The sequence below is a fragment of the Loxodonta africana genome, chromosome 3 (genome assembly GCF_030014295.1).
Source record: "Loxodonta africana isolate mLoxAfr1 chromosome 3, mLoxAfr1.hap2, whole genome shotgun sequence".
NCBI classification, from domain to species: domain Eukaryota; kingdom Metazoa; phylum Chordata; class Mammalia; order Proboscidea; family Elephantidae; genus Loxodonta; species Loxodonta africana.
This window is the reverse complement of record NC_087344.1, coordinates 162,609,489-162,625,840: the sequence shown is the minus strand read 5'-3', so window position 1 is coordinate 162,625,840 and position 16,352 is coordinate 162,609,489. Positions and strand designations below refer to the sequence as shown.

Here is a 16,352-nt window from a genome sequence, read left to right as displayed (position 1 = left end):
AGAAAGGTTTCCTTGATCTAACAAAAGGAAATGAGGAAAGGAGACACCTGTTACCTCCTTTCAATCTTTCGACTTTGTTGTATGAAGATGTGATACTTGGAGCCACAGCGGTCATCTTGGGACATAACTTATGCAGTATTCATATAGAAACATATGTACCTCTATAGATAGATAGAGATAGCCTAAAGAAACCTTGGAGATCATCAAGTTCAACTGTCCATCATTTTTGTTAAACCAGGCTCCATGTTATTTGGCTTATTAATAACCCCCAGTGGAAATCAGAACTATTAAGTCAAGCATTAGGTTTGAAGAGCAGTGATAAGCATGGATACAGTCTGATTATTTGATTAGGTGGCATTTTACAGACAGAGCTTATAACACGACCCATTTAACTACAGTAATTTCTAGAATGCTATCCTACCAGGATAAACTCACTGGGGTAGGCAGCTTATTTCTGGAATTTGTTTTTAAACTGAACCTAAGCTTACTAAGATGGGTGAATTTAATACTTTCAGAATTGTAAAGGTGATTAGCAATGCTTTTAGTCGCATCGAAATATTCCTATTTCATTAGAACAAACTAAAATAATAATTTACTGAGTGTTCGCTGTGTATCGGGCCCTATGTTACATAAGTGCTTGACCCAAATAACTTCATTCAATTCTCACAACAATCCAGTTAGGTAAGTGCTATTATCATATCCATTTTGTGGATGAGGAAACTGAGGTTAGGTGAAGTTAAATAACTTGCCTAAGGTTACAGGGGTAGTAAATAGACTGAGATTTGCATTCTGACTCCAGAGCTCAAGCTCCTAATCACTGCAGTTTTCTGCCTTAGAGTCCATATAACTTTTAATTCTTGGTGAAGGCATGTGGGGCACTGTTGGGTGCCTACTTGTCTTAGTCATTTAGTGCTGCTATAACAGAAATACCACAAGTGGATGGCTTTAACAAAGAGAAGTCTATTTTCTCACAGACCAGTAGACTAGAAGTCCAAATTCGAGGTGCCAGCTTCAGGGGAAGACTTTCTCTGTCAGCTGTGGAGGAAGGTTCTTATCATCAGTCTTCCCTTGGTCTGGGAGCATCTTGGCGCAGGAACCTCAGGTCCAAAGGACAGGCTCTGCTCCCGGCGCTGCTTTCTTGGTGGTATGAGGTCCCCCTGCCTCTCTGCTTGTTTCTCTTTTTTATATCTCAAAAGAGATTGTCTTAAGACACTAACTAATCTTGTAGACCTCATCAATATAACTGCCGCTAATCCATCTTATTACATTATAGTGATGGGATTTATAACACACATGGAAATCACATCAGATGATAAAATGGCAGACAATCATACAAGGGAATCATGACACAATTCAATCCATGACACTACTCAACAACATTCCCCCTTTTTCCTCTCTAACAGAACCCCCATTTTTTGGGGGGTGACTCATGATCAATTTAATGAACTGTGGCAATCTCATTTCCTTTTGCCAGCGACGGTCTGCAGTGGGCATGTGATCATTTTCTAGCCAATAAGGAAGATTCTACTGGGGGGCAGTTCTGGGAAAGATTTCTATCCTTCATAAAAATGGGAGCAGTACTCACTTTCCCCCCTTCCTGCTTTGGACAATGACCTCGTAGAATGTGATGTGTAGAGCTGTGGCAGCCACGGTACAACTAAAAGGTGACAAGCCTGGTGAAGAAAGTCAACATACATAAGATGGCAGGGAGCAAACACAGAAAGAGCTTAGGTCCTTGAGACAACCTATATCTGAGCTTCATGTTAAAGACATAATAAACGTCCTTCTGCTTTAAGCTACTGCTAGTTGGATATTTGGAAACCCTAGTGGCGTAGCCGTTAAGTGCTACGGCTACTAACCAAAAGGTCAGCAGTTTGAATCCGCCAGATGCTCCTTGGAAACCCTATGGAGCAGTTCTACTCTGCCCTAAAGGGTTGCTATGAGTCGGAATCGACTCAACGGCAGGTTTGGTTTTTGGTTTAGTTGGATATTCTGTTCCTTGTAGCTAATGACATTCTAATGATAGAATCTAGGCAGTGGAAAGAAGTTTTCCAGAATTGCAGTGAAAATAGATTATGTGGAGGTTATTAAAATCTGGTGGTGCAGTGGTTAAGAGCTACGACTGCAAACCAAAAGGTAGGCAGTTGAAGTCCATCAGCCACTCCTTGGAAACCTTATGGGGCAGTTCTACTCTGTCCTGCAGGGTCGCTATGAGTCAGAATCGATTCAACGGCAACAGTTTTTTTGCATTCTTTTAAATCAAGATTTCAAGGAGCCCTGGTGCCTCCGTGGTTAAGAGTTCGGCTGCTAATCAAAAAGTCAGCTTGTTCAAACCCACCAGCCACTCTGTGGGAGAAAGATGTGACAATCTGCTTCCGTAAAGATTTACAGCCTTGAAAATCTTGTGGGGCAGTTCTATTCTGTCCTATGGGGTCTCTATGAGTTGGAATCAACTCAACGGAGCTTTTTTTCCCCCCAGTAAACCAAAAAGAAAGTTTTATTCGGCATATATCCAAAAAGGCAAAAGTGGGAAATTGGACAAGCATGTTGCTAGAGCCATGCGTGCCTGAGTCCACGGAAATATTACAGAATAGGCAAGAATGAGAAAACAGACAAGAATGCTGCTAGAGCCATGTCTGCCCAAGTCCGAGGAACATTACAGAAGGAAATGGATTTTTTAAAATCAAGATTTCATCCAGGAATCTGCTAGTGTAGGTGGTAGCTGGGTGGCGGGGGGGGGGGGGGGGGGACAGAACCCAACCACAATTTAAAAAAATTCCAACTATGTCTCAGATTAGGATAATCTGAACAATCCACATTGTATCTGTGCTGGATATTTCCTCTTTGTCCCGCCAGATGCAGTGTATCCTTTGTGAAACTGACTGAGGGGGACTATGTAAAGAGCTTCCTTGCCCTCTGGCTTCTGGTTGGATTTGGCCATTGGGATGCACCAGCAGGAGGAGATTGAAGGAGAGAGGTGAGTGAGATATAAACCTCCCAGCTTCCTCCATAAGTGATTACTTAGGCTGACTGCATCCCTTGACTGAAAGTCATGGACTCATGCCAAGGAGCCCTCTCTGTATCTGAGTTTTGGTAACTGTTTCTTCCTCTTGCCTCTATAGGTCTCCGAGCTTGTAGCCTCAGCGTTCCATGCTTCTCTTGTGGTTTCCCACACCCTGCCCACATCTTTGTAAAGTGCCATTTGTTTCCTGCCAGGACCCTGACTGATAAGATGGTGTGAATGAAATCACTGCAGCTGCTGAAGCTTGGTCCAGTCTATCTGAGATTTGATGAGGTTCTGTGTAGTTATTCATAGTTAAAAATGGGGTTTTCCCTACTGTTAAAAGGTGGTAGGAGTCTACCTAAATAAGTGCCATCCTGCAATGTGAAATAAAGTATCATAGCTCAAAGAAAACGCTTTTCACATGAGGATCAAATCAGAGACGGCTATGTGGAAGAGATAGCATTTGCAGTGAGGATGGAAAGGATTTTTAAATGAGATGGGATAAAGGGCATTCCAAACAGAGCCCAAAGACTGAGTCAAGCCAAGATGGAGAAAAAGGTCAAGGGGAGTTTCTCAAAAATTAGTGCTGGGAGGGACCTAAGATATTCATTATTCAATATTAGCTCTCCCTTCAGCTCCTTTACAGATGTGTAAACTTGAAGCTGAAATTTGGTCAAGGTCAAACAGCAAGCAAGGAGCATGCCATGACTCCAGCCAGGTAAGTGGGCTACCAGGCTAGCTTCTAATCCATCCTTCGCCCCCACCTCACTCCAGGCAGTCGGCTTACTTATCAGTCTCTCCCACTATATTGTTATGTCTTCGAGGGCAGATCCTCTGTTTTAGGTATTCTGGTACCCCAGTATCTAGCACAATTTCTATCTGACACAAAGTCACAGCCATTGCCGTCATCATTCTCTTATCAGCTACCAAATGTTAAGAAGCATTTAACCGCTGCCAGCCACCACGCTGATATTTTATATGTATCACATTTAATCTCCGCAGCAACTTGAAGGGGCAGGTATAATTATCTCCATTTTTTAGTCAAGAATGCTGCGGCTCAGAGAGGTTGCCTAATTTGCCCGAGGTCACACAGCAGTTAGGTGCAGGGCTCTATTTTACTTTCCATCAACCAGACTTCGGAGTCCAGGTCTCAATACCCAGTACCCCGTGCCATCGATGGCACACAAATAACATTTGTTGAATGAACAACAATCACGTAGGTAACCACCCTGGAGGTGCCACCACCTGGGAGCACGGACTCCGCACGTCGCCTCCTACCAGAATACAACGGGTTTCTCTCAGCGCCCGGCGCAGGCTCGAGGCTCCGCCCTCAAGCAGCCTGGCTCGCCAGCCACGCCCCTACCTCGGGGAGTTCGGTCGCTCCTCACATCCGAGTTTCCCCTTGGCTCTAGCGACCGTGCGGAGGGCCTCTCCCGGCCCTGCGACCTGGAGTCCACTCCAGTCCCCCGCCCACCCTCGCTCTCCAAACTTCTTTTTTCCACCCTCTCTAAACTTCAGTCATTCTAGTACCCGCCTCCTCCACTCCCATCGACCAATCGGTGGTCCTCGTTCTCCGTGAGGGCCCGCCCCCTGTGCACCGGGGGCCAATCCCCGACGTGAAAGTCGAGTGCTGGGGCTCGTTCCCAAGCGCTCGGCCTGTGACGGCAGCGCGCCGGGCGCCGCGCGGCGGGAGGGGGCGGGGTTCTGGATGAGGGCTGGGCGAGGGCGGGGGGAAGGGGAGAGGGCGGAGGAGGAGGTTGCGGCGGGTTTGAAAGCGGCAGTTTCCTGGCAGCCTGGGCAGGCGTTGGTCTCCGCTCTCCAGCGCCGCAGCGATCGAGACCGATCCAGCGACGGCTCCACGCGCGCTTCTGCGCGTCCCCGACGGATTTTTCACGTCCCAGCTCTTCCTCCTTCACCTCCCCGCCCCCTTGCCTCAGCCTTTCCCGCCGCTCGGGCGCGGAGCCCGGGGGCCAGCCGTCGGCAGTGACTCCGCCCGAAACCCCTTCTGGAGCCGCCCGGGGACAATTCCCTTCTCCTTTCTTCACCCTAATCCGGGGTGGCCCTCGCCGAGCCCGGTCAGCCCGGGGGAGCGCAGCCGGGAGAGGCGTCGGAGGGGCGCCTCGGGGCTTGGAGCGTCCCGGCCCCCAGCGGGCTGCGGTCGGGGGGCCGGGCGGCGAGGCCCCCCTCGCCGGGCTGCGCGGGCCGCCTGGGGTCCCCAGGCTGACAAGGGGCCGGAGCGGCGCCCCGGCCGCCCGCGCGGGGTCTCCCCCATGGTGCAGCGGGGTTCGGGATGTCGAAGACCCTGAAGAAGAAGAAGCACTGGCTCAGTAAGGTGCAGGAGTGCGCGGTGTCCTGGGCCGGGTCCCCGGGCGACCTGGGCGCAGAGATCCGGGGCGGCGCGGAGCGCGGCGAGTTCCCCTACCTGGGGCGGCTCCGGGAGGAGCCGGGCGGGGGCACCTGCTTCGTCGTCTCCGGCAAGGCGCCCAGCCCCGGGGATGTGCTGCTGGAGGTGAACGGGACGCCTGTCAGCGGGCTCACCAACCGGGATACCCTGGCTGTCATCCGCCACTTCCGCGAGCCTATCCGTCTCAAGACTGTGAAGCCAGGTACACCGGCCCTGCCTTCTGACGCGGGGGGCAGGGGGCCAGGGTGGGGGTCCTGGGAGCGGCGGCACCTCCCCCAGTTTTATCGTCCCGGGTAATCTTAGACCTCTAGGGTGTGCCTGACTCCTTGGAGGGGGAGGGGTGGCGGCGGTCTCTGACTTGGCAGGGCTGCTCTGTAAGCTGTCACAGAATTGTGACCAGAATCTAGGTTTCCTAAATTTGTAGCTCTGTCTCCCACCGCAGAGTTTTTGACTAGAAAAAGCTAGCTCTTTTCTGCTCTCCTTTGTGGAAAAGGTCCTCACGATTGTACCATTTTCTTTGGAACAATCTTACGCATCTTCTAACGGGGGAGAAGCTTCTTACTATTAAGGCACTTGGTGCCAGAGTTAACCATCTAGTGTACCTAGGAGGGCTTAGCCGCTCCGGTGTTTCTTACACACTAGCAACATCTCAGAACTGACAGCCTAACTCTACCAGTTCAGGTGGCTCAGGTGACTGCGTGCCGATCTGTGATGTGTGGCGGAGTGGTGTGTTCCTGCTTGGAGCTGTTGAATAGAATCTGGGTTTTGAACAAGACCATGGTGCCTAGCTGAGTAGAAGCTTTTGTAAATCTCTTGATTTTGCAGAATATTGTTGAAGGGATGGGTAAAAAAGAACCCATGTTTCCCTGGTGTCTTTTATGCTAGTAAAATCTGCTGCAAAGAACATTACGTTCATGGCATACTTGACGGTTTCAGAGCGTTGATCAGGCTGCACACAGTGAAATCTGTTAGTATGTAGTAGTCCTCGCATATTTTGTTATCCACAACATTGTTGGTTGTTTCAGCATTAGTATAATGTGTTTCTGTCATCTAAGATGTTTGTAGAAGGGAATTATGATTACAGGGTTATTAAAAATCACACTATTTTTGCTGAATGTGCTCTACTTAATATACCGTGCATTGAAATACAATGGGCTGCTGAATTTTGACTTGTATTAGAAATCAGTCCATCCTTTCACCGTAAAACGCTAGGAAAACCTAGGGAAGAATTTAGTATGTTATCTTTTTTTGTTTTGGTTGGTTGTTTTGTTTCGTTTTTTCTTTTTCAGCAGCTCTCTTTGGACATATCTCTTTAATAGTCCCTGAGCTTAATCAGAACTGATGGCTTATGATGCAATGTACGTGTGCGTGTATTGTGGATATACTTACACATACACTCACATGGTCCTACAATCTTAAGATTTTCATACTGTAGTCTACTCTATCATATTCATTTTAAGTTCATAGGTTTATGTTTTTAAAATGTTATTAAGTTTTTAAACTTTGGCAAATTTTAAACATCCTTTTTTGTATAGTTTTGTGAATTCCAAAATTCTTTCTTAACTCAGACTTATATAGAACCTTATGTAAAAGGTCATGAAAAGACTTCGGGGCTATAATTCAGCCAGTGAGACACTGTGTGTAATATGCAAAGTGGTATCTACATAGCATTGACTAGCCTAGGTGCCGTTTAGTTCAGATCCCACGAGTGAAGGAATAATGAGAACATCTGCATCATTGCCTTGTGTTTTGTTTTGATTAGTTGGGGCATGGATGAGGTTATAGCTGTTCTTTTCAGAAATAGGCTTAACGTTGATACGTTGATGAGGAAGCTGATGCATTTTCAAATTATTATGATTCTTTTAGAAAACTGGGAAGATGTATTGTTAACATCAGCCTGGTCTGCATGTTATACATTTTCTCAACCTCTATATCAAATTCAGGAAAATGATTAAAGGTTTAGAGTGTGCTCAGTAATACTGTGCTGAATAAATATTTTATTCTCAGAATGTAGTTGAAATTTTTATAGTAGAAAAAATTTGCTTTTTTAACAACCAAAGACACTGTCCTATTTTAAAAGTTTAATCAAAATAAAAGTAATAATTTGTATTAATGGGTATAGCACATTTTGTAATTATTAATAATAAATATACTTATTTTAATAATATATTTTTTAAAAATACATTCCACTTCAGTAATTTCTAAAGGATACTACTACATCTGTGTCATCCAAAATTAATACTCGTGTTTCTAAACAAGTTGTAATTTTAAAATTTTAATTGCTTAAAAAAAATCATATTCTTAATTTCTTAATAGTCTCATGTTAGGTATTTAAATGGATTTCTTAAATGGCTTTGCTTAAAAGCAACATTTATTATAAGATAGCAAGGTTTTTGCAGGTTAAACACAAGACTTTAAATATTAGAAATTAAGAATTTGAAGAGGTTTTTTGTAGAACTTTGTGAGTGATTAAAAACAGCGTAAGTATTATCTCCAGGGAAGACAGAGATTCTTTACTGTTGTGATTAATTTTCAAAAGGTTGAAAATACAGAGTAAAAGAATTTGAAAAGGAACTTGCCCTTCACATTGTTTTTTCCTTTTGTCTAAAATTTGTGAGATAAATGGATTTTTAAATTAGCAAGGTATTATAAAGTGTACTTAGCATTCTGTCCCTTGTCTTGACTAGTGACTGTTTATTAAACTATATTTGTAACATATCATTTAGAAACTAGCACAATGTGAGAGTGAAATTTAACAGTTTCTGTAAGATGTAATATTAGTGGGAAATGATCTCTTATTGTCTTCTGACAGAGTCCCTGGTAGAAGGGTGAGCTGGACTGTAGGATATGGCTCCTGCAGTACTCCTGCTTCCTAGCTTTCTTCTTTTCGTCTTAACAGATGCTCAAAGGAGCCCAGCCAAAGCCAGCGCCGTCAACCAGATGACTGGACGAAGTCTTTCTGGTGTGACTGTCATCGGCTTTGATTGGAAGCTTTATTTTTTCTTCTTTTTGCTGTAATCCTTAATGGATAATTGAGAGTAACTCTTTATAAAATAAGGTTCCTAATCTGAGGCTTTTCTTGAGGAAGGTATGGAGTTTCTTATTGCTTTAGTATTAACTTCGTGCTTAGCAGTCAGTACTTTTCCTGCTTCTAGAAGAATTCTTTAGTTCCTATTACTTGGCCCAACTAGTTAGCTCCTTCTTAATTATGAACCTGTCATTTATTTTTCTGCATAGAGAAAAGTTGGCTCTTGAATTTGAACTTTGTATTTTCCCAATAGGGAAGGAAGTTGAACTTTGGACCTCTGGTGAAATTGTTTCATGATATAGTCCTGTGGCCAAGATTTGTTTTGTTTATTTTACTTCAGAGTATGTGATACAGCCCCGTGACAAGGATTTGTTAATTTTATTTCGGAGTATATTCTTAAACAATTTTTATTCTGATTAATGATACAAGTAGTTAGTTTTGTTCTAAAATTCCCCAAACTATGAATGGGCGGCGTTTGATGGAAGATGCAAGTATTTACTTCTTCGTATACCTTTAAACATGTATTCCATTGGTAGTAAATTATGTGGGTATTATTCCAGAGATAGAGTATTGATACAGTCAGTACATGGAGTCACTTGTCTGCTGTGTCAGTATGCACAGATGGCACTCAACAACCCCAGGTCTCTTACTGTATCTAGAGATGAAAGTTATCAGAAACAATGTTACAGTTTGTTTAAACAAAAACTAATTTGAAACAGATCTTGTGTAATGCTAATTACATGTAAATAGAAGTCTTCACCCACCTTATACTCTTTGGGACATCCAGTTTTACAATAGGCATACACCTAGGCATACATCCCCTGTTTGGCAATGAAGCATTGCTGGATGTAAGGACTGTTTATGCAAATAATAGTTCTGCTTCTTCTCCTAATTCTTGGATCTTTTGGTATAGTAGATAATTTAGTGAGTTTTGGTTAGTAGTTGTAATGTTTGAAGAAGGGAAAGGTGAGGGAAATTAGAGTTAATTGCCAGCCTCCTGGATTTGTAATAAATTCCTCTTTACTTTTTTTTAGCAATAGAAACTAGGGATAGGGTTGGGCAGCTCCTTCGTTAGGGAAGATAGTATCAAATTTTGGTAAACTTTAAATTTAAAACTTTCCTGCTTTCTCAAATTTGGTAGCTGCTTTTTTTTTTTTGTCTGTTGGGTTTTGAGTTGTGTCCATAAATCAAGGGTTCACAGCCTGGCCTCTATTCATTATCACCACCAATTTGTATGAGTAATAGGCTTATGGAGCCCTGGTGGTGAAATGGTTAAGAGCGCACTTAGCTGCTAACCGAAATGTTGGCAGTTCAAATCCACCACCTGCTCCTTGGAAACCTTATGGGGCAGTTCTGCTCTGTCCTGTAGGGTCACTATGAGTTGGAATAGACTCGATGGCACCAGGTTTGGCTTTTTTTTTAATGGGCTTGTACCATAGTGGCAAGGAGCCCTGATGGCACAATGGTTAAGCTAAGCTGCTAACCTAAAGGTCAGTGGTTTGAACCCACCAGCCACTCTGCTGGAGAAAAGACCTTGGGATCTGCTCCCATAAAGATTACAGCCTAGGAAGCTCAATGGGGCAGTTCTGCTCTGTCATATAGGGTTGCTATGAATTGTAATCAACTTGATGGCACACAACAACACTACCACCACCATAGTGGCAAAACTCTTGTTTGCTTAGATTTGATGACCCTCACTATATCATTAACATCTTTGTATATATGTGTGTGTGTGTGTGTATATTTTAATTTTCCATCCATTCCTTTGTAGAAGTACTATATCCAACATTTCAGATATATTTAATTTTGTTCACTTTTCTAGTATATCATTCTGGTTGTTTTGTTGATCCTGCCCTCATCCCCAGACTTCTTATTTATTCTGTAAAATTTTATTTTCCAAGATTAATATATATAAATAGATATTATTCTTTAATTTCTCGTTATCTTAGTAGTCCAAACAAATACTTAACATTTGGCCCTTTAAATTTTCATCTTTTATTTTATTCAGTTTATGCTAAAACTGATTTTCATGGGATATACTCTGTACTCCTGGGGAAATTATTTTTCCCCTGGGGCTCTGGGGTGTACATTATAAAAATAAATAAATAAATAAGTAAAACCTCTTGTTAAATGAGAGGCAAATTATGGTGATTTTTTTTCCTGGTCTCTAATTTACCTAAATTTCTGGCAAAACAAATCTGCCAAATTTGTTCAAATATCTGACTTATGAAGTCAGTACATAATCTTTTCAGGTGAATAGTTTCATATAGCTTCTTTGCTGTATGACTCCTTAAGTGCTTTGTAAATTTTGTGGGCATTTAGTGTTTGGGGAGGGAGTTCCAGGGTGGTACAAATGGTTAACGTTTAATGTGCTCACTAGCTAACCAAAGGTTGGAGGTTCGAGCCCACCCAGAGACACTTCAGAGGAAAGACCTGGTGATCTACTTTTGAAAAATCAGTCATCGAAAACCCTGTGGAGCACAGTTCTCCGACACCCGTGGGGTCATCAGGAGTCAGAACTGACTCAACAGCAAAGGGCAGTGTTCGGGAGTGTGCTGTAGAACTGTATCCTTTTGGACTGCTTCAGTGTTGCCTACCAATTTCAAATTCAGTTTTTGGTTGTTTGTGATTTGACAAAGGCCAAGTGTTTTGGTAGTGAAGAATAGAACTATTTCACCTTTAGTTAGTTATTTGTGTTTTTCTTCAGAAATTTTGAGAAATAATTTCCTTGAGATACTACATGTTTGTAGGGAGAATGAATGCCCTTAAAACTGTCGCCAAAGGTAAGCTTTTCGGTAGCTTAGAGGCTGGTGTTGTGATACACTTGTTCATGGGGGAAGAGAGGCAATTCTGTCGCTCTTTTTCTCCTTGGAGAGCAGACATTATTCAGAATGTTTTTCAAGAAAAGATATTTATTTTACCTCATAAGAGAAAATAAAAAGTACTATTACTCATACTGTGGCCAGCACACATTCCGTCAATAAACATTTAGTGATGCATCCACCACGTACCAGCACTGAGCTTGCGCTGGGGATGCAACCATGAATCAGAGAGGGCCTCTGCCTTCAGGAAGCTCACAATTCAGTGGGAGCTTAGTGACTCCTCTGTAACAAGTATCTATAGTAAGGGGTTATCTTCTTCACTATTCTCCCAGTATTTAAAACTCCTTAAGTAAATTTTCATATGAATTTTGGTGAAAACTAGACTAATTGTCTGCATAGTATGCTGTTCTAAAAAGTGGTTGTAGAGTTGCTCTTAGGAAGGGTTTAGGTTTTCAAGTCATTACGAAAAGGAGAAAATCAAACGCAAACAAAATTATCTTTAAAAAAGCACTTAGATTGCCCATAAAATACCTTTAGTATGAGTCCTACATAACGCATTTCCGTCCACGTTGGAACCAGTTGCTGTGTTTTGGTGGGATACCAGATGAAGTAGTTTGCTTGCATGAAAGAGATATGCTTTACAAAAAATGTGTCTTTTAATTCTAAGAAATTATTCTCATCTGGGTGCACATAGTGAATTTGCAGAAGGTAAATGTGTGAATGAGGTGGAGGAAGAGTTGCGTTCTTTTTTCACATGTCTTCGTAGGGTCCTTGTCATCTGCCCTTGTCTTCTGACTTCGCTGGCTGAGGAGGGAATTGTGAAAATTGTGACTGTCAGCCAGGCCTTGAAAGATGGACAGGTTTTGGTTGAGCGGAACTAGAGCCCTTCCAGTCGTAGACAAGCAGAGGAGGAGAAACTTGTGGGGCAAGGATGTTCAGTATAGAAAACCTAGGGCGTAGTCCATCTCAGTAGCTTTTTTTTTTTTTTTTTTGGTAAAAAACAAAAACAATATGAAATCTACATTACAGAATAATTGGAAAATAGAGGGAACATCATATTAATTGTTTAAATGTGTAGATAGTTCCATGATGAATTGTCTCTTCTAAGTTTGTTTGTTTTTTTAATTGGACCTTGAAATGTGTTTTCTTCTGGAAATAATGCTATTAAGGTGCTTAGATGCTGTTTCTGCCTTCAGCCTTATTCAACTCATAATGTAATACTATGGTTATTTTTATTTAAACCATAATGCAGCTGAAATATTGCTCTTAGTAGTTTGCTTTATGGTTAATAGACTTTCTTGTGTTGCTTTGGAAGCCTAGCCAATGTTATGGAAAAACACAGTTTGCTATCTTAGTAAAAAGGGAACTGAAATGTGTTTCTACCTCTGCCCTGCCTCCTCTTTTGTTCTAATCACAGCTGATTGGCAGTCAGTGAAAAGAGATGGGGTGACACCATTGTGTCTCCATTTTCCTTAACCCCAGCAGTTTTATCCTGATGTAACCACCGAGCTGTATCACAGTGGTTCTAGGGAGCCATCCTCCTCACGCCCCTATTTTAGTCATCCCAGCATGGCTGGGTAGTGTGGGTGTCTTATCCAGTGCTGCTGTAACAGAAATACCACATGTGGATGCCTTTACCAAACAAATCTATTTTCTCACAGTTTGGGAGGCTAAAAGCCCAAATTCAGGGCACCAGCACCAGGGGAAGTCTTTCTTTCTCTGTTGGCTCCAGAGGAAGGTCCTTGTCATTAGTCTTCCCCTGGTCTAGGAGTTTCTCTGCTCAGGGACCCGGGTACAAAGGACCCACTCCTGGCTCTTCTCGCTTGGTGGTAATAAGGTCCCTCTCTTTTCTGCTTGATTCTCTCTAGATTGACTCAAAACCTATTGCTGTCAAGTTGATTCCGACTCATAGCAACCCTGTAGGATGGAGTAGAATTGCCTCGGAGGGTTTCCAAGGAGCGGCTGGTGGATTCCAACTGCCAACCTTTTGGTTAGCAGCTGAAAGCTTAACCACTGATCCAACCTAATCCTGTAGATTGTGTCCTGCCTCATTAACATAACTGCCTCTAATCCTGCCACATTAACATCACAGAGGTTAGGATTTACAACACATAGGGTAATTACATCAGATCACAAAATGGAGGACAACCACATAATACTGGAAATCATGGCCTAGCCAAGTTGACACACATTTTGAGGGGACACAATTCAGTCCATAACAATGCGCTACATTTTGAGGATTATAATTTGACCTGTGACATATCAAAGAGAAGACAGATTGTGCTCTAGATTCCAAGGTACCTTGTTTTATTAATACGTATACTAGGGATATTGTTTTAGAGACTCAGTAAGAGATACAAAGGGTTAAACTTTCTGCCATAATTTATTTGGAGTTTAGGTTTTTTTATATTATGGAATGAAAAGAAATTTTACTTCAAATGTATTACTATTTTGTATCTATTCTATGTAGAGGCTTCCCTTATCATATTGGATATGCAATATGAACGGTAACTGATTTATTTAATTAAAACTTCCTGGCATCTTAGCCTCTTTGCTACTTTTTGCAGAACATTTTAAACACATGTAATTATTTTTTCTGCTTCAGGGAAGTTTTTGAGAGTCTACCCTGTATCTCACAGTTGTTCTGATTGGGAATTACATATGACTGAAAATGGTATTTTACTATACATGATGACATTTAACAGAAGTAGCCTTATGAAATGAAAATGCTATGAAAGGGGGGAGGGAAGAAATATTTTATAAACAAATGCTTTGTTTTCTGAACTTAAACATATTAAACTAAATTGGCTTAGTTCTCCGTTCCCCCCAATGAAATAACTTTAAAAATCTACTTTAGTGGAATAGTCCTAGAGAATATTACTCTTTGGCTATGGCTACCCAGTTTATAACAGGTGTCTTATGATGTCTAACTTGGATCTCAGCAGGAAAGAATTTACACGTCAGTTTCTGTATTTGGAGGGATTCTTTCTGTAGCAAGTGACAGAAACTCTACTGAGACTAATTTAGGCTAAGAAGAAATTTATTGGCTTACATACATGAAAATCCAGGCATAGATCAGTAACAGCTAAACTCACATCTCAAATGATAGTCTCCAGGACTCTTTCTTGGCTCTGTTTTCCTCCTGGGTTGGTTTCCTTCTCAGCTAGGCTCTGTCAGTGTAGCAGGAAAGGCAGCTCTGAACCCCTCAAGTCATACAGTACCCTTAAAGCTCCTCATCTCTTTCTTGGAGTCCAGTAACAAATCTCATGCAGAGACTTTGGCCCTGTGCCCATCCCTTGGACCAATTACTGTGGCGAGAAGGCGATGGGGTACCATGACTGGCCAGGCCAGGTGACATGTCCACTCTTGCAGCTGGGTATGGACAGCAGAATGTGATTAACACTGTACCAGACCCCAGGAGATAAGGGAGGGGCAGTTCCTCAAAGGGCGGGATGCTAGGGAGACAGCACTGCAGGAAATGATCTCTTTTAAAACATTTAATCTCCCCTGCTTTGAAGCCAGGAGCAGTAAATGGTTGCCATAAAACCATCTTTTTCTTTTTTTTAACCCCAGATATTGGCTGTAGACCAAAACTGAGGCACTGATTTTATGCAAACATTAATCGTTTTTGATGTTTTTCATCTAAAAACTACCTTTATCTAAAAGCTGCTTCTTTAAAAAAAATTGTAATGTTAGTGCTTGAATAGACCCAGTTTAAAAGTACTGCTTGTAATTTTCAGTTTTATTTAATTTTTTAATTTTGTTTAATTTATTTACATCAAATAAAAATTTCCAAAATCAGTGCTGCTTGTTCTTAGGAAAATGGAACACTTTGGAGGATCATTTAATTATCTTTGGCATTGAGAAAATGATTATTAGTCTAGGTAAGCAATGAAGTTTCACAAACAATATTCTATCATTTTGAAAATGAAATTTTAAACTAATTGCTTTCCAAAATTTTTTTTTTTTTTTAAACAATGGGCCTTAAACATAAATTGAGACAGCATCATTATTGTTTTATTTCTGAGGGCCCCCTAGTAATACCTTTTAATCATGATCTCATAGAAGTTACGCATAAAACCTTCTCTGACTCTTAACTTTGAAACAGTTAACATATATAACATGGTATCTGTTTAATCACCAACAAAGTTATTTGGCAGACATTGTAGAATAAAATCTGACCACCTTTGTTTATTTTTTTCCTGCCTTTGCTGCGGGGACAGAGACCCTTGGAGTAGAAGTGAAGAATTGAAAGGGAGGGGCAGGAGCTCTGAATATCATGCCATACAATTTTTATATTATTATTATATCATGGCTTCTACTTCAGAGCCATAAAAACAATAATTTGAATAGCAACCTTCAGTTTATGTATGATGCACACAGTAGAAGTTTTGCAGTTTTTCTAAGTGTTGACTTGTAGTTGGACGTTTAAATCCCACTAAAAAACCCACTGCCATTGAGTCGATTCCGACTCATAGTGACCCTATAGTACAGAGTAGAACTGCACCATAGAGTTTCCAAGGAGTGCCTGGTGGATTCGAACTGCCGACCTCTTGGTTAGCAGCCGTAGTCCTTAACCACTATGCCACCAGGGTTTCCAGTTGGACCTTTAGTTAATATTAAATGTTGGTAGGTTATTGGTACATATACTTACTGTACATAAAAATGAGCATCCATGGAATTGTATGTATTGCACCTGTAGGAATCATAACACAGACTTTGTACTTTTGGATTAAATATGGTCTAATGATGGGGGTCATTAGACCATATTTGAAAAATCACAACTTCTAGAAGCCTGTTATAACTAGAATTCTCTAAAATCAATCCCATATATTGATTAATTAAGCCATTAAATTTATTAAAATAATACAGTATTTCTTACATCTGCTCACGGAACTGTATCTTACCCACCTCAGTAGCTTTTGGCAGAAGAATGTTTGTCAAAATATTATTAATTTTAGCTAAGGATTCTATTCACTAATTTCAGTGTTCAAGTTAGAATGCACATGCTAATGAAAATCTTAATTTCCTTTCAATAGAGTTAGATTTGCTAACTAGAGCTCACTCACAATGTCATGCTGATGAGTGAATGAC

At 41.6% G+C, this 16,352-nt stretch overlaps 1 protein-coding gene across 4 annotated transcripts in view; it reads left to right on the top strand.

The window, feature by feature from the left end:
* Nucleotides 1–4,796: 4,796 nt before the first annotated feature.
* MAGI3 (membrane associated guanylate kinase, WW and PDZ domain containing 3) overlaps nucleotides 4,797–16,352 on the top strand; it is a 257,635-nt gene continuing 246,079 nt past the window's right edge. For all 4 annotated transcript variants that reach the window (XM_064282401.1, XM_064282400.1, XM_064282403.1 and 1 more), the window contains exon 1: nucleotides 4,797–5,610. In XM_064282401.1, coding sequence (XP_064138471.1) covers nucleotides 5,295–5,610 — 316 coding nt within the window. In that variant the 5' untranslated portion in view covers nucleotides 4,797–5,294. The remainder of the gene's footprint in view (nucleotides 5,611–16,352) is intronic.